This window comes from Nannospalax galili, unplaced genomic scaffold, assembly GCF_000622305.1.
Source record: "Nannospalax galili isolate Female #2095 unplaced genomic scaffold, S.galili_v1.0 scaffold444, whole genome shotgun sequence".
In the NCBI taxonomy this organism is placed as follows: domain Eukaryota; kingdom Metazoa; phylum Chordata; class Mammalia; order Rodentia; family Spalacidae; genus Nannospalax; species Nannospalax galili.
In genome coordinates this window covers 3,763,897-3,782,580 of record NW_008354022.1, presented here as the reverse complement: position 1 = coordinate 3,782,580, position 18,684 = coordinate 3,763,897, and the positions used below count along the sequence as shown (strand labels likewise).

The following is an 18,684-nucleotide window of genomic DNA, read 5'->3' as shown; positions in this document are numbered from 1 at the left end:
TTGTCTTTTTGAGAGAGGGTCTCCCTGTAGTCCCAGCTAACTTGAACTCACTATGTAGACCAGGCTGGCCTTGAACTCACAAAGATCCACCTGCCTCTGCCTCCCAAGTGCTGGGATTTAAGGCATGCGCCACCACACCCGGCAAGCCCCTAGGTTTAAGGCACAATGCACAATACACAGACACAGACACAGACACAGACACACAGACACACAGACACACTACAGAAATAAAATAGTAGAGTGGTGGCCACTTGCAGTACTGTGCGAAGTCTTTCTGGAAATCCTGTCTGGTGTTAACAAAGGTGCAGCCTCTCTCTGTCCCCACCACAAACACGTCCGTCTCATACACAGCAATGCAGGCCACTTCAGCCTTGGACTTGGCCAGTTCTTTGCACTGAAATAGAAACACACAGTGATGGATCTAGTGTTCATGAGGTCAGATGAAGAGGCCTGCAGGAGGCAAAGACGACAAAACTAACCACAACGATGGTGCATGCCTGTGGTCCTTGCAGTTAGGAGGTAGAGGCAGGAGGATCAAGTTCAAGGCCATCCTTGGCTAAGTATCAATGAGTTCAAGGTCAGCCTGGGCTATATGAGACTCCAGGATTAAAGGTATGCATCACCATACCTGGCTTAAGGATTTATTTTTAATTATGTGTAACTGTTTGTGGGTATGTGCATATGTGTGTATACGCTCACAGAAGCAAGAGACCTTAGATCGCCTACAGCTGCAACTATATAGGTGGTTGGGAGCTGCTTTATGTGGGTGCTGGCAAACTGACTTGGGTTCTCTGAAATAGCAGTAAGTGCTCCTAATCACTGAGCCATCTCTCCAGTCCCTATATTTAAAATTTTTATTATTTTTATGTGTATGAGTGTTTTGCCTGCATGTATTTAAGTGCATCATATTCATGAGATGCCTGTGGAGGCCAGAAGAGGGCACTGGATCCCCTGGAATTGGAGTTACCAATGGTCATTAGCTGCCATGTGGTACTGGGAACCAAATGTGGGTCCTCTGTAAGAGCAGTCAGTGCTCTTAACTGCTGAGCCATCTCTCCAGCACCCTCTTGCCACAATTATTTTTAAATTTATTATTAAGCTGATGAGATAGTTCAGTAGGTAAAAGCACTTGCCACCAAGCTTCAAGACCCAATTTAAATCTAAGACCCCATGGTGGAAGGAGAGACCTGACTTCCCAAAGTTGTCCTCTGACCTCTACAGGTGAACTGTGGCATGCATATGTGTGCAACACACACCAATAAATAAATGTAATAAACAATTTTAAGGACCTAGAGAGGTGACTCAGTGGTTAAGAGTGCTTGGTGCTCTTGCAGAAGGCCTGAGTTTGGTTCCTCACCTTCTGTAACTCCAGTTCAAGAGGCCCCAACACCCTCTTCTGGCCTCCATGGATGCTGCATTCACATGTGCATACAAAAAAAAAAAAGATATATGCAAAAACACATAAATAAATGTTCCAGGCCAGCTGGAGCTACAGGGAGATCCTGTCTCTCTCAAAAAAGACCAAAAAAAAAAAAAAAAAAAAAGAAAAGAAAAGAAATCTGATTTTTCAGACAGGGTCTCACTAAATAGCCACAGCTGTCCTGAAATGCACCATATAGACAAGGCTGGCCTTGAACTCACAGAAATCCACTTGCCTCTACCTCCTGAATGCTAGGGTTAAAGATGTGTACCACCATGTGCAACAAAAATAATCTTTTAAGTAATTTATAAATCTTTTAAAAATATTTTGAAAAATTATTATCATGTGGTATATGTGCATATGTATGTATGTGGCACAGCACACATATGGAGGTCAGAGGACCACTTGAGGGAGTCTGTTCTCTCCTTCTGCCATGTGGGCCCCTGGGAGTTCAGTTCCTCGATCTTGATGGCAAGTTCCTTTGCTTTACCATCTCACTGGCCTTACTTCATAGTTCTTTACTCATAGAGACACATACATACAGAACAGAAGACCTGGGAGGGGGGCCTGGGGTGTCCTTATGTCTTGTACCCCAGTATCTAGAACAGGCCTGATGTGGAAGGCCCTTTATGATTGTGGGGATAGATCTGAACCCATTCCATCTTTTTGGAGCAGGTATTTCTCATTTTCTTTTTTGTTTTGAAACAGGGTCTTAGCATGAAGCCCTGGCTGGCTGGCCTTGAATTCACAGTGATCTGCCTACTTCTGCATCCTGAGTGCAGGGATTAAAAGTATGCATCATTACGACCAGCCTCCTTTTCTGTTTGTGGGATGGAGAGGTCTCGTGTCCCAGACTGTTTTTAAACTCACTATGTTGGGCCAACAAAATGGTGCAGTGGATAAGGTACTTGTTGCCAAGCCTGAGGACCCGAGTTCAATCCGCACGACCCACATGGTAAAAAGATAGAACCAACTTCTGCAAGTTGTCCTTTGACCTCCAGATGCCTGCCATAACATGGACATGCACCTATGCATGTACACACATACACTGTAAATCAATGTAAAAGAACCACTTATACTGTGCACTCAGGATATGGTGGCACATGCCTTTAGTCCCAGCATTTGGGAAGCAGAGGCAGGCGGATCTCTGTGAGTTCAAGGCCAGCCTGGTCTACATAGTGAGTTCCAGGCCACCTGGGGCTACAGGGAAACCCGGTCTCAAAAAGACCAAAAAAAAAAAAGAACCGCTTACTATGTAGTCTTGATGACCTTAAACTCCTGATCCTCCCGTCTCCACCTCCTAATTGCTGGGACCATAAGTGTGCGCCATGACACCTAGCCTGAAGGATCCCCTAATCTGAAGGACTCCCTATCTGAAGTATACAGTCACACAAACAAGGTTTGTGTAAAACTGGAGGGGCACATCAGAAGTGACACTGAAGGGTGTCACCACCTTTGGGTTCAACAATGACCTAACTGTGAGATGCTGGCAGACCCACAGGTATCTCACCATGGACTCCAGGGCAGACATGAGGAATGACACCACCATCCTGCTGTCTGAAGGCTCCTCTCCAATGGGTAGGGTGGACATCGCTACTTGTGCCATGATTCCTGCATAAGAAGCACAGGAGATGAGTGGTAGGAACCGCCAGTGCCTTTTTGTTTTGTTTCATTTTTGTGTATGAGTGTTTTGCCTGCATGTATAAGCATACCCATGTGTGCAATGACCCCAGTGGCCAGTAGAGGGACTTGGATACCTTAAAGCTTGAGTTACAGTTGGTTGCAAGCTGTTCAACTTCGGTGCTGGGAACTGAACTCCTGTCCTCTGAAAGAGCAGCAAGCATTCATACCTGCTGAGCCAGTCCTCTAACCCCTACCCATCTTTTGTTTTTTTTATCACATAACTACAACTCTGTGAGTGTGAACTGAGTGTCCCTAAGGGGTCTGTTGGTATTGAAGGCTTGATCCCCAGGATGGGGCTGACTGGAAATGTAAGTTTTGAGAATTAAAACACCCTTAGGACACTGAGGGCCTGAGGTAGTCCATGAGGTAGTCTACCTAATCCACACCATCCAGAGCTAGGATGCATGGTACATGGAAGCAGGAGTGGGTGGTCAAAGCTGTTCTCAACCAGGTGGACCAGAAAGATCTTGAGAGAAGAGTGTATTTTTTTTATGGTGAAAAAAATCTGTATTTACAATTAGACTACGGGACTGCTTAGATGATCCCAATTTTGTTGCCAATATCCAAAGCATTTTAATTAGGAGCCAGACAAACATAGGCCTTCTCTCCCTCAGGTCTGATCAAGGTATTGACTTTGGCCACATCAGTGTCGTAGAGTTTCTTCACAGCCTGTGGCCTTGACATCCACGATGAACATAAGTGTGTTTTTGTCTTCTGTCTTCCTCATGGCTGACTCAGTGGTCAGGGGGAACTTGATGATGGCATAGTGATCAAGCTTGTTTCTCCTGGGGGCACTCCTGCAAGGGTATTTGGGCTGCCTCCAGAGCCACAGGTTCTTGGGTCGCTGGAAGGTGGGTGACGTGTGGATCTTCTTCTTTTTGTGGCTGTGAACACCTTTCAACATGGCTTCTTGGCTTTCAATGCCTTTGCTTTGGCTTCGGGAGGGGCAGGAGCTTCCTTCTTTACTTTTGGTGCCATCTTGGCAAAAAGCAAGAGAAGAGTATAAAAGGTTTGTTCTACTGGTTCATTTTCTGTTGCTGTGATAAAATACGATGACCAAAAGTAACTTAAAGATGAGTTCACTGGGGCTGGAGAGCTGGTTTACCAGTTAAGAGCACTGGCTGCTCTTGCAGAGGGCCTGGGTTTGATTCCCAGCACCCACGTGGCTGCTAACAACCATCTGTAACTCCAGTTCCAGAAGATCTGATGCCCTCTTCTGGATTCTGCAGGTATTACACAACACAGGTTCACTTACATACACACATGTAAAACATTCATTCATACACATAAATATGAAAATAAACTTTTTTTGGGCTTTTTGAGACAGGATCTCCCTGTAGCCCCAGCTACACCACACCCAGCATATGAAAATAAATTTAAAAAAAATTTTCTGGGCTGGGCGTGGTGGTGCATGCCTTTAATCCCAGCACTGGGGAGGCAGAGGAAGGCGGATCTCTGTGAGTTCAAGGCCAGTGTGGTCTACATATATGGATGGAGAGAGCTCTCAGAGAGAGAGAGAGAGAGAGAGAGAGAGAGAGAGACTAAAAATAAACCAGGTATGGTGGCACACGCCCTTAGTCCCAGCACGCAGGAGGCAGAGGCAGGCAGATCTCTGTGAGTTCAAGGCCAACCTGGTCTACATAGCAAGTTCCAGGCCATCTGGGGCTACAGGGAGACCCTGTCTCAAAAACAATTTTTTTTTCCTAAAAAGAAGGGTTTATTTTGGCTGATGGTTCCAGAGGGTGAGATACCCATGAATGATGGTGGGGATGCCATGATAGCAGGAGCAGGAAGATGAGTGATCACATCTCAACTGGAAGCAGACAGCATGAACTGTAAGTGGGACAAGGCTTTATGGCCTCAAAGTCAGCCCAGAATGACATACAACCTCCAGTAAGGCTCCACCTTCTAAAAGTTTCACAACCTCCCTAAACAGCTTAACCAACTGGGGATCAAGTGTTCAACTACGTGAACCTATTGGGAAAATTTCTCACCCAAACCATAACAGTTTGGAGGTTATTTTTGAAAATATGTCCCCTGCAGTTCACCAGGCTAACATTGAATCAAGCAGCTAAGGATGATCTTGAACTCTTGATTCTTCTATATCTACCTTTCAAGTGTTGGAATTACAGGCATGTGCCACTGTGCCTGGCTTAACATGTTGGTCTTTGGGGCATGAGAGATGGCTCAGCAGTTAAGAGCTCTGGCTGCTCTTGCAGAGGATCTATTGGGCAGCTAACCACCATTCTCCAGCTCCAGGGGATCTGACGTCCTCTCCTGGACTCCAAGTGCACTGCATTCACATGGTACACTTACATACATGCAGGCAAAATATTCATAAAGTGAAAATATAAAAAAATATGGTCTTGGGGCTGGAGAGATGGTTCAGTGGTTAAGAACACTGACTGTTCTTGCAGAAGACCTGGGTTGGAATCCCAGCACCCACATGGCAGTTAACAACTGTCCATAGCTCCAGTCCCAGGGGATCCAACAGTCTCTTCTGACCTCCGAGGGCACTGCACAACATGGGTGCACTTACCTACATGCAGGCAATACACACACACACATAAATCATAGCCAGGCGTGGTGGCACACACCTGTAGTCCCAGCACTTGGGAGGCAGAGGCAGGCGGATCTCTGTTAGTTCAAGGCCAGCCTGGTCTACATAGTGAGTTCCAGGACAGCTGGGGCTGCAGGGAAACCCTGTCTCAAAAAGACCAAAATAAATAAATAAATAAATATTTTGAAAAATGGTCTTTAACAATGAATAAAATGACAGGCATGGTAAAACCAGCTGGAACAAAAAGAAGGTATTTTCAATTGACATCAATTTGGTGACAAGCAGTAATTAAAAACCATCATATTTGTTATGTATGTAACAAAGGAGGCAGGAAACTTGTCTTTAGTTTTTTAATTCTCTTTATTATAATTATTTATTTTGTGTTGGGGGGTCAGAGGACAACTCTCTGTGAAGTCAGTTTTTTCTGATAGAGTCTCATGAGCCCAGAATGGCCTTGATTTCATTATGTAGCCAAGGATAATCTTGAATTCCTGATCCTTCTGCCTCTACTTCCTGAGTGCTAAGATTACAGGGGTGTATAACCACATCTGTCTCCCGCTTTTCAAAAAAATTTAGTTTGGGGGCTGGAAAGATGGTTCAGTGGTTGAGTGCTTACTGTTGTTACAGAGAACGTGGGTTCAGTTCTCAGCATCTATACAGCAGCTCACAAGTACTCATAACTCTAGATGCATGGGATCCGATACCCTCTCCTGGCCTCCATGGGCTCCAGCATGCATACATGCATAAACACATGCATGCAAACACACACACATAAATAAGATAAACAGATCATTTTCACTTTTATTTGTTTATATGTGTATCTGTGAGTGCAATGCCCCTGGAGGCCAGAAGAGGTGGTCGAGAATCTCTTGGAGTTGGAGTTACATGTGGCTATAAGCTGCCCAATGTGGGTGCTGGGAACAGAACGTAGGTCTTCTGCAAGAGCAGCAAACACTCTTAACCACCAAGTCATCTCTCTAGCCCTATGGTTCCTTTTATGTTGCTTTTGAGAACTATGCCAGAGCCCAAGTTGACCTCAAACTCATGATCCTCCTGCCTCAGCTTGCTGAGGCCTGCGATTATAGGCCTGTGCTACCCAGTGAAACTAAACATGCTTGACCATAACTGAGTCACCCAGAATAGTCTCCCAGGGCCTTTTCTATTCACATGAGAAGTACCAGCAACACTCATTTAATTGTAGAGTTCATAATTTTTGCTCTTTTTTGGGGGGAGGTGGGTCTTTTTGAGACAAGGTCTCTCTGTAGCCTCAGTTGGCCTGGAACTCACTATGTAGACCAGGCTTGCCTTGAACTCACAGAGATCCATCTGCCTCTGCCTTGCAAGTGGTGGGGCTAAAGGTGTGCACCACCACACCTGGTAAATTTTTGCTCTTTTAAAAAGAGAGTTAGGGCCGGGCATGGTGGCACACGCCTTTGATCCCAGCATTCGGGAGGCAGAGGTAGGTGGATCTCAGGGAGACCCTGTCTCAAAAAGACCAAAAAAAAAAAAAAAAAGAGAGAGAGTTAGGGGCTGAAGAGATGGCTCAGCGGTTAAGAACACTGACTGTTCTGGCAGAAGACCCAGGTTCAAATCCCAGCACCCACATGGCAGCTAACACCTGTCCGTAACTCCAGTTCTAGAGGATCCTACAGCCTCTTCTGACTTCTGCAGGCATTGCATGACACGGCTGTACTTATCTACATGCAGGCAATACACGCATACACATAAAATACAAATAATTAAAAAATAAAAATAAAAAACTTAAAAACAGAGTTAAAAGACTGGGGATATGACATCAGCTGATAGAGTGCTTGCCTGGCATTCATGAAGCCCTGGGGTCCATCCTCAGCACAGAATAAACTGGGTAGTACATGCCTGTGATCCCAGCACTTAGAAGTGCAAGATCAGGAATCCAAGGTCACAGTGGGCTACACAGAGTTCAAAGCCAGCCTGGGCTACATGAGACCCTATCTCAAAATAAATAAAACAAAGGTTTTTTGTTTGTTTTGGTTTGGGCTTTTTGAGACAGTATATAGACCACGTTGGCCTCAAACTCACAGAGATCCACCTGCCTCTACCTCAGGTATGCTGTGACTAAAGGTGTGCCATCATGCTTGGCCTCAAAATAAAATTTGATTTAAACACATCTCTAGCCTTCAGTTTCCACCTGGACTCTGGCTGCCTGCCTGCCCGTAAGCCTGTGGCAGAGACTGAGAGTGCCTGTGAACTAAAGCTGTCCAGACAGGCTATAGCCACAGCCAGAAGCTGGCCAAGGTTATCTGATCGTGTACAAATAAAGACCTTGTAGATAGAGGAGGAAAGTCCCTTTCGGCTATCTTAAGTGCCTTTAAATAGTCAGTTAATGTCACCTTGTATATCTGACTTAGCATCTTCATGACCACTAGCTAAAATTCTTGGAGCGTGTACTAAGCTAGACAGCCCTCTGGCCTCTACCAGCTCTAAGGCTGACACTGTGATAATATCTGAACTCTAGAATGATCTTGTCTAACGGGGTATAGAGATACATGTGTGTGATCCCAGCACTGAGGAGGATGAGGAAGAAGACTTGCAACAAGGTTGAATGAGTTCTCTCCTTCCACTATGTGGGTCTTAGGGATCAAATTCAGGTCATCAGGATTAGCAGCAAGTGATTTTACCCACTGTGCCATCTAGATAGCTCTGTGTTAGGAATTTTGGAAAGCTGGGCAGAAGGATCATAACTTCAATGACAGCCTAAGGAACTCATGAAGACTCTGTCTCCAAACAATATTGAAAAATAAAACAAACCATCTGAGCTGGGTATGGTGGGCACATGGCTTTAACCTCAGCACTCAGGAGACGAAGAAACATTTTTTTGAGAAAGTCAGCCTGGTCTACATAAAGAGTTCCAGGCCAGCTGGGGCTACAGGGAGACCCTGTTTCAAAATAAAAACAAAAACAATCACAAAAAATCCACTGAGGATTGTAGCTTAATTCCCAGCGTAAACAAATATATATGTAAATAAAAACTCCTGAGGGGACAGTGAAATGGCTGTGGTTAAGAACACTGGCTGCTCCAGCTGAGGACCCAGGTTTGGTTCCCAAGACACATATAGCAATAAACAACCATCTATAACTCCAGTTCCAGGGGATCTGACACTCCTTTCTGACCTCCACAGGTATTTCATGCATGTGATGCACTTACATGCAGGTAAAACAGTGTACACACATAAAATTTTTTTTGAAAATGACTTAACCATGTGCTTATGTGACATGCATGTGAGTCCAATGCCCTCGGAAGTCAGAAAAGGGTGTGGGATTTCCTGGAGCTGGAGTTGTACAGGTGATTGTTAGCAGTCAAAGTTGGTGCTGGGAACTCAACTCATGTCTTCTGCAAGAGCAGCCAGTGCTCTTAACTGCTGAGCCATCTCTCCTACCCACCAGGTTGTTTTTTTGTTTGTTTGTTTGTTTTTGTTTTTGGAGACAGGGTCTCCCTGTAGCCCCAGCTGGCCTGGAACTCGCTACGTAGACCAGTCTGGCTTCGAACTCAACAGAGATACGCCTGCCTCTGCCTCCCAAGTGCTGGGATTAAAGGCGTGCATCATCATGCCAGGCTCATTTAATTTAAAAATTTTAGGTATTGAACACTGCTGTCTATCTATGGCATTAACGTCTGTAATAAATCTCTTACCCAAAAGCAAAAAGAATTTTCTTGTATTTTTGTAACGTTTTCATTGACTGCCTACAGCATCAAATATTCCCAGGGGGCTTCCCATCCACCTACAGACCAGGACCACCCTGCATAACCTCCCGGATGCGACGAGATAGTGCTTGTTTACGATGGTTGGGCCGTAGACGCCCTTCAACACTCAAACAGCCAGTCACAGACCGCATCCCTGCGCCTGGGCCTTCCTTCCCTACGTCTGTGCTAGTTCATCCAACATCATGACATCTACGCGTCCAGAGCCACTCCTGAATCCCAAGCCTCAGGCCCAGCAGGTACGGCGTGACGTCAGGGGCCTAGGCCCGCGCCCTTGTTACCAGGCAACCGCGATGACAGCCCCGCCCCCTTCCTCTAGCCAATCAAGAGCTTCCATACTTAGCGCAAATGCCTGGGTTACGTCAGGGGTGCGTAACCTCAGCACGCCCCCGGCCATAGCCATTTCCCCGGCTCCACGTTCCCACCGCAGCCAATCGGAAAGGAGATTTGGCGCATTCCCAGCGTGCTACCGTTGCCCGGCAGCGCGGCTTGCCCGCCCCACCCCCACTCCTTAGGGCCTGCTCGTGGTGTCGTAAAGGGGGTTCGGAGCCCGCTTAGAGGTGCCACAGGCTTCCGCCGCGCGCCCTGAAGAGTGTCCCTTCCCAGGGGGTCTTCTGGAAGCCGAAGTTGTGAGGGAAACGGCGGCGGAGTACGCACCTGAAGGCGCCGCCAGCCGGGCCGCCGGGGATCCGAGGCCTGGGCCGCACGTACGCAGCGGGCCTGTGCGGGCGTCGGGGACGCGGCGCGAGCGCCGGCAGAGGGCGTCTGCTCGCGACCAGCCCTCCTCCTCTTAGTGTTTTTTCTTTTCTTTTGTTTTGGGGGTTGTTTTTTTTGTTTTTTTTTTTGTGTGTTTGCTTTCTGCTGTAAGGCTGGCTTCCCGAGCGCGTACGCAGCGCCCTCAGTGGGGAGGACCATTTCCGGTTCACGGCTATGGGGCTTCCGGCCGGGGTGCGTGACAGGTGCGTGGTGGGCACGTGGCCCCGCCCTGACCCCGGACCTGCGTGGCTTTTCTCGCTGCTGCTTAATATTTTTTTCTCTTATTGAATGATTGCAATTTGTAGTTTTGATTTTATTTTTTAAGTTTGGGGGGTGGTATGTGCACGTGCATGTGGAAGCCAGAGGTTACTCGGATGGTGGAATCCTCAGGCACCTTCCACTCGTTTTGGAAAGCGGTGCAATTTTTTTATCAAAATGTTTTGAAAAAATGTTTATTGCCAGGCATGGCGGTACATGCCTTAATCCCGGTGCACACACATAATAATAGTAATAAAAGGGCAGAAGCCTTTAACCCCAGTGCTGGTCGGCAGAGGCAGGCACATCTCAGTGAGTTTGAGAACAGCCTGGATTTACACAGTGAGTTCCAGGACAGTGGAGGCTACATAAGACCTTGACTGAAAAAATAAATCAGGCTGGAAAGTTATGGCTCAGTGGTTAAGAGCACTGTCTGTTCTTGCAGAGGATCCTGGGTTCCTCTGACAGTCATCTGTAACTCCAGTTCCAGGGGATCTAACGCCCTCTTGGCTTCCGTAGGCCTTCCACCACCCACGTGCGCTTACACACATGCAAGCAAAACACTCATAAAAATGAAGAAAATTTGTGTGTGTGCATGACGATAGTCTTGTTAATATGGGTGCTCAGATCCAAACTTCTGTCTTCATGATTGTGTAGCAAAGACCTTCTAAACGCTGAGCTCTCTCCAGGCCCTTCTCATTTTTTAAAACTTGAATCTGTTTAAAAAATTTTTTTTGTAAATTTTATTTTGAATTTTTGTGTATTTCATACAGAACATAATCATCTTTATACCCTCTTCCTCAATGGAACCCTCCCACCACCCACCCCACTGGAATTCATAATTCTGTCATTTGTGTTAAGACCTAGCGTGTCAAGTTAGTGTACCCAAGTGTCCCTCAGTGGAAGTTTATCCACTGGGGTCTAATCAACCTCAGTGCAAGTTCATCCAATGGTGTCTAGTTAACCTATCTAGAGTCCCTCCCTTTAAGATCAGCTCTTCCTCACCCAGCAGTAATCAGCTACCAATAAATAATTCTTCAACTAAGATTGGGGCTTGATGCCCATTTCCACAGTTCTGTGCTGGGATTTTGTGCATAGGTTTGTGTGTGTGTTGACACCATTGCTGTAATTCATATGAGCAACTAGGCATGCACACACAGACACACTGCAGCAGTGTGGAGGTTGGAGGACAATTTTCAAGAGTCAGTTCTTCTACATGTGTGTCCCAAGGATTGAACACTGGTCGCAGGTGATTTTCAGGTGGCAAGTGCCTTTACCCACTGAACCATCTTGACCACCCTCAAAACTTGTTTATAGTATGAAATCTGGAGGCTGAGTGTGCCTCTGTTCACGTTAGCTGGAAAGTGCTGCTCAATTTTCTGTTGCTCCTGTCTGTGAACACCTGGGAAACAAGAACAAGTGTCAGCTTGGAGTGAGCCAGTGCGTTTCAGTGAGAAGGCAGACACAGCAATAAGAACTGCATAAAAGGATACAGATTGACTAATTTGTTGCCAAAAACAAAGTGAATATGTGATAGGTAGAGAGCCGGCGGGAGCGAGCAGCGCAGATGGGTGAAGGCAGGTTCCGAGGCACAGATGGAATTCTCAGCGGGATATAGATTTATTTCGCACGGGACATGACACATTCCCCTCGGGGAAGGGAAAAATGTCAGCTCACAGGTTGTGAGCTGGGACTTTATATATGGGGGTTTTTCCTCTTAAGATAAGAGGAACTCTGTTTATCTTATCTTTGGAGGTCAGAGGAAAGGCAGGGAGTGTTTACTTTTTCCCTCTTAAGATGAGAGAAAAACAGCTTCTAAAATCTCTGGTTATCAGGTAGACTCTGCTTATCTTTGGAGGTCAGAGGAAAGGCAGGCTGCTTCTCAGCAGAGTTTGTTCTTCTTGACCTCAAAGGTCAAGGTGCTTATCAGCTAAGTTCCCTTTTCCAGGCTCCAAAGTCTGTAGGTCCCTGTTGGGGAGGGGGGCTGCTGCTATTTGGAACCCTAACAATATGAACCTATCAGATTTGTCTACTTAAACATAGATACAATGTTTCTTTATCCAGTCCCTCCCTTTTTTTGTGTGCTGGGGATGGAACCCACAACCTTTTGGCCCAGAAGGCCCAGTAAGCTCACTACCCCTGAACCATGTGCCACCCCCTCACTGGGGATTCTAGGCAGGTGCTCTACCACTGAGCCACACCCCAGCCCCTCACTGGGGCATTCCAGGCAGGTGCTTTACCACTGAGCCACACCCCAGCCCCTCACTGGGGGATTCCAGGCAGGTGCTCTACCACTGAGCCAGCCCCTCACTGGAGGAATCCAGGCAGGTGCTCTACCACTGAGCCACACCCCAGCCTTACTAGAGTATTCCCCAAGTTACCTATGACTAAACTATGGCCACCACCATACAACTTTTTTTTTTATGTGTGTATGTGTGTATTGCCTGCATGTAGGTAAGTGCACACATGTGCAAGACCCGTGGAGGACAGAAGAGGCTGTCAGATCCCCTGGAACTGGAGTTACGGACAGTTGTTAGCTGCCATGTGGGTGCTGAGATTCGAACCTGGGTCTTCTGCAAGAACATTCAGTGTTCTTAACTGCTGAGCCATCTCTCCAACCCCTGGCCATACAACTCTTAAGTGTGTTTAAATGTTTTCAAGAATGGGTTCGATTTTTTTTTTTTTTTTGGTCTTTTTGAGACAGGGTCTCCCTGTAGCCCCAGCTGTCCTGGAACTCACTGTGTAGACCAGGCTGGCCTTGAACTTATAGAGGTCCTCCTGCCTCTGCCTCCTGAGTGCTGGGATTAAAGGTATATGTCACCACACCCAGCTAAGATTAATTTTTTTTTAAAGCCAAACAGGAGGCTGGAGGGATGTCTCCAGGGGTTCAGAGCACCTAATCCTCTGCTTTTGCAGAGGACCAGGGTTCAGTTTCCAGCACCCACATTGGGTAGCTCTCAATTAACTACCTTCAGCCTTCTACTGACCTCCACAGACACCTGTATACACATGCACATAAACTCACACAGGCACACATACACGCACAAATAAAAAGGTAATCATTTTAAAAAGCCGAACAAGAAAAGTTGTAGGAAACCAGGATGCCAGGCCCTACAGTGAGATGAGCCTAAAACTTTTAAGTCCGGGCTGCATTCTCTGCTAAAGGGAAGGGGTGCCAAAAACAGTACCTCTGATAATCCCTGTCTAGCAGAACACTTCCAGACTGGCAGGAGAAAGCGGCCAGGTCATAAGTGCAGACTCCTTGGTCTGTGGGAAAGTGTTTTGGTTAACAGTATCTCCCTGTCCTGAACAAATAACTCAGCTGTCATTAGCTAAGCAATTAGGCCAGGTTAAAGGTTTACTTCTAAGATAAAAGTTAAAAGTTTACTATGCTTTTAGCCCTAGGAAAGAAAACATTGTGGCCAATAAATTGGTAACCTTGAGTAAAAATTTAAGCATCCTTCTGGGGCCAACTAAGAGACTATATGTCCTGTTTCTTTGTGCTCTAAATCTTTGTATATGACTGTCATATCCCACATGACTGCCAGTTCCTTGTTATGTATAAAAACCATCTGTGTTTTGTAATAAACAGCTTGTGTGAAGGAAGATGCAAGTCCCAGAGTCATCCTTACTCTGTGGCCAATCAAGTCTCTCCACCCCGAAGCCAGTAGGTCCTCCGCTGAGTAGGCATCTTGTATTTTATCAATGAATGTGTTGCTGTGCTGGATGGAGTTGATTCACTAACCCCACAGGACAGACATTGTTAAGACCAGCCACAAGGTGTGCAGTAGGCATGGTTAATCAAAAGCCACCATCAGGCCTCTGGTGATCTTGAGGACAAATGGAGTCACAGCTGAGTCCATGGGCAGCAGTGGGTCTGCCTCCTCAGGCTGCCCTGAGTCAACACTGTGCCCTGGCCCTTCAGAAGAGGGGTGCCTTCTGCTCTGAGCAAGCCTGAAACAGGCTGCATCAGGAGCACCCCATCTCTGCCCTGCCTTCCTCCCTTTCAGCGGAGTAATGCAGGGGCTGTTTCTAGGCTGTGTCCCACCATGCAGTAGAAGGCCTGCTCAGGGGGCCAGGCCCCTTGACATTTCTCAAACGTCCTGCTCAACTGGGCCGACAGGTGGAGGGGACCTTTGGGCAAGTATCTAAACAAGATCCAGTTTTGGGTCTTGCTTTATGTCCCCACCAGCTCCACGGATCCCATGCTACCCGGCTTTCCTTCCATCTGGGAACACCAATGAAGTGGCCCATCATATTCCACTTGTCTGAACAGTTCTGGGGAGTACGTGACACATGAAGAGAGAGGGATTCAAGGGGGTGATAAACTCCAAACATTCGTTCCTTCTTTCTGCCCACAAGGCTGGATGTCAGTAAAGAACTAAGCTTGGGAGTCTGTGGTTTTTGTGTACATATGTGCACAGGTGTGCTTTCAGGGGGAAGAGAGGGATAGGGCCAGAGAGCCTTGGAGGCAAGGCTAGTGCCCAGCAGACACCACCCTGCCCACCTGCCACTCTTCCCACCAGGTGAGAACAGTTCCATAGGGTCTGAGAGAAGACCTGGTATGATGGCTGTGCTGGATAGCTTTCGTGTCAACTTGACACACCTGGGTTGAGGGAGCCTCAATTGGGGAATTGCCTTCATTGGACTGGCCTGTGGCCGTGTCCATGGGACACCTTGATTGTTGAGTGATGTGGGAGGGCCCAGCTCACTGTAGGTGGTGCAGGCTGAGCAGGGGTCAGGGGAGCAAGTCAGTAAGTGGTGATCCTCCATGGCCTGCGCTTCAGCTCCTGCCTCCAGGTTCCTGCCCTGAGTTCCTACCTTGGGCTCCCTGATGAACTGTGACCTAGGAGATGTAAGATAAATAAACCCTTTCCTCCCCAAGTTGGTAGTGGTCAGAGTATTTTGTCACAGCAATGAAGGAACAAACTAGGACAATGGCAATGCTAGCCTCTGTCCTTTCCTCTGCTGGAGGCAAAAATGGGCTGCCGTGAGTATTCAGCTATTGGGGAACTCTCCTGGACCCAAGACACAGCCGGAGCACTGACCTGGCCTGGAACACAGGGGGATTCCATGAGGACCCCTTGGGAACACCTCAAGCAGTTTGGGTACTGAAGGTCTTATGAACCCAGGCTGGCGGACGCATCCCCCTTGGAAACTGGGGCCTTGACCTGGCTAGTTGGCTGTGGGCAGTCTCTGGCTGCAAGCTGTCCACTCCACCTTCATCTCCTGACATCTCCAGCCCCCCAGTTCCCCAGTTCCCTGGCCCCCATCCCCTGCTCAGCCGCCTGGCCAGATTGAGGAATCTGTGTCTCGCCTGCAGTGGGGGGAGAGGATTCCTAAGCTTTGCGTCTGAGGCCCTGTGTGATTCTGCACATGGAGACTGTATTCGGTTACATTTAACAGAGGACAGGAGAGTTTCTTCTCAAACCACCTCATTGACTCCAAACCAAGTATGGGAAAGCAAAGCAAACATCAGTCTTTCCCCCTTTTAAAACAAGTTTCCTTTCTTTCTTTGTCTCTCTCTCTCTTTCTTTCTTTCTTTCTTTCTTTCTTTCTTTCTTTCTTTCTTTCTTTCTTTCTTTCTTTCTTTCTTTTTCTTTCTCTTTTCAAAGGAAAAAATTCCAGGCACCATCTTTCCACATGTGCCTTCCAGACAGGGACCCCTCCCCGAGCCAGGCTGAGCTGCCAGAGCCACTGGGCAGACAGGCCCTGGCACCTATATGGGCTGCCGCCTACCTTACAGAGTACCCTTGGTCGGGAGCTACAGCTGCACCCCAGAATTACTCTCATGGAACGGGGAGTCTGTGTGGCTATGTGGAACTCACCTTCCATGTCCGGGCCTCCTCAAGAGTTGACAGATGGGGTAGGGGAACAGTGCAGGTGACCTGAGGAAAGGGACAGAGAGGCAGGCAGAGACTGCCTTGAAGGAGTGTGGTACACCCCAAAGTGCACCACTCAGACTTGAGGTGCCTGTCCAGGACTTGGAGCTCCTCTCTTCTATCTACTTCCTGGCTATGGGTCACCCCCTTACTGCACCATCCCTCCTAATCTCCCTGCCCATTTCCTAATTCATGAGGTGTTAGGGGTCCTAGAATGTGTCTGTTGATGGATGAATGTGTTCCACACAGAAGAAATTCTCCTGATAATTAGGCCAGTGTAATCACCCCCACTGAGCAAAGCAAACCCAGATCCTGATTAAAAAGTGACTAGTGTTTATCTACAATCTACCCAAGCAGGTGGCTGGTGCCCACAGTAACACTAGTGAATGCTGCATTGGTGAGTGGGACAACTCAAGGTAGTAAATGTTATTTATAGCAGTTAATTCCTCTCAATTAGCTCAAATATTTAATGCCATTCCAATAATAAAAATCCAGTGGGACTTTTTATGCTACTTGACAAGATGACTTTTAAGTTTATACGGAGGTTAATGTTATGAATAGCAAAGTCAATTTTGTAAAGACAAAAATGAGAGAGAACAGAGATTTGATTGAATAAAAATTAGAATTTATGATAGAGCAGCTGCAACTTTATCATATTAGAACTTAGTTTATTTTTCTTTCTTTCCATCGTCATCTCTCCACCTCTATTTCTTTCCCTTTGTTCTTTGAGATAAAGCCTCATGTAGTCTAGGCTGGCCTCAAACTCACCATGAAGCTGAGAATAACAAATTGCCAATCTGCCTGCCTCTACCTTCAGAGAGCTTGAAAGCAATTTATGTGTATGTGTCTGTATGTGGGTTTGTGCACGTATATGAAAGTGCCTGTGGAATCCAGAACAGGGTACCAGATCCCCTGGAGCTGGAACTACAGGTGATTGTGAGCTGCCTGATGTGGGTACTGGGGGGGGAGTGCGGGGAAACGCGCCCTTTGCGAGAGCAGCCAGTACCCTTAACCACGGAGCCATCTCTCCAGCTCCATGAAGGCAATTCTTTTTTTTTTTTTAATTTTTTAAATTATATGTGCATGGGTGTATTGACTGCATGTAGGTAGGTGCACCCAGGATGTGCAATGCCCGTGGAAGTCAGAAGAGGTCGTCAGACCCCCTGGAACTGGAGTTAAGGACAATTGTTAGCTGCCATGTGGGTACTGGGAATCGAACCCAGGTCCTCTGCAGGAACTACCAGTGCTTTTAACCTCTAAGCCATCTCTCCACACACCTCCCCCCGCATGAAAGCAATTCTTAATAGAGGAAACGTGTTGGAGAGATGACTCAGCGGTTAACTGCACAAACATGAGAAGTAGAGTTTCAGATCTTGGCACCCATGTAACAAAACAGACATCCTGAGCCCAAGTAACCCTGTTTCCAGAATGATCACTGGGGCTTGGTTGCTTCCTGTCTAGCCAAGAAAATGTGAACCCAAGTTCAAGGAGAGCCCCTGCCTCAGAGGAATAGGTAAAGTGATAGAACAGGACACCCATCACCCTCTGTTGGCCTCTGTATGTATGCTCAGGCACATACATACCTGCATGTACACTCACACACACACACACACACACACAAAGTCTTTTTAAAAGCCCCATAAAATTGAGAAAACATGAAAACCGTACATTGTTCAACCTTCCCGGAGGTTAGATACAAAGGAAATCAACAATGAGCTATGCTTTGAGTTTCAGACTGATAAACACTAAAAAATTTTTTTAAATTGGTATTGGTTATTGGAGACACAGGAAAATGTATCAAATGTATCCAATCTTCCAGTACTGACGTGCAGCATAAACTGAGAAATGTATATTATTTTTTCTTGATGTACTATTTAATGAAGTTAACATTTCAGTGTGCATTAAGTTTGCTAAACCCAGCTTTGCTCCCTGTTCCCTTCCTACCTAGAGCTGCTTTCATGAAACCCAGGCCATGCTGAGTAGTTGTGACAAACTGTATGGCCCACAAACTTACAGAACTCTCACAAAAACATTTGCCAACTCTGCAGCATAGGAGTTGCTGACGGCACAACCTCTTTTATAGGCTAGAAAACAGAAGCAGCCCTAAGTCTCCTAAGAGAATCAAGCTCCGCTAAACACTTTAAAAAAATAATTTATTGAGAATTTCATATGTCCATATAAGGTATTTTAATCAAATCCATGCCCACTCCCTCCCTTCCAACTCCTCCCATATCTCCCCATCACTTTTTTCTGATAACTTCATGTACTCTTTCTTATTTATTTATTTATTTATTTATTTATTTATTTATTTATTGTCTTTTTGAAGCAGGGTCTCCCTGTAGCCCCAGCTGTCCTGGAACTCACTATGTAGACCAGGCTGGCCTTGAAG

At 46.6% G+C, this 18,684-nt stretch overlaps 1 protein-coding gene and 1 pseudogene across 6 annotated transcripts in view; both read right to left on the bottom strand.

Moving 5' to 3' along the window:
* The window catches only part of LOC103748481 (general transcription factor II-I repeat domain-containing protein 2), a 56,182-nt gene extending 45,830 nt beyond the window's left edge, over positions 1 to 10,352 (bottom strand). For 3 of the 6 annotated variants that reach the window (XM_017802711.2, XM_017802712.2, XM_017802713.2), the window contains exons 1-3: positions 10,060 to 10,352; positions 2,931 to 3,031; positions 256 to 394 (exon numbers count right to left, since the gene is read on the bottom strand). In XM_017802711.2, the coding sequence (XP_017658200.1) occupies positions 256 to 394; positions 2,931 to 3,026 (235 nt within the window). In that variant the 5' untranslated portion in view covers positions 3,027 to 3,031; positions 10,060 to 10,352. The remainder of the gene's footprint in view (positions 1 to 255; positions 395 to 2,930; positions 3,032 to 10,059) is intronic. The other 3 variants (XM_008851114.2, XM_008851116.2, XM_029555037.1) reach the window with 2 other exon arrangements.
* On the bottom strand, positions 3,638 to 4,137 carry LOC103748482 (annotated as a pseudogene).
* Positions 10,353 to 18,684: the final 8,332 nt, after the last annotated feature.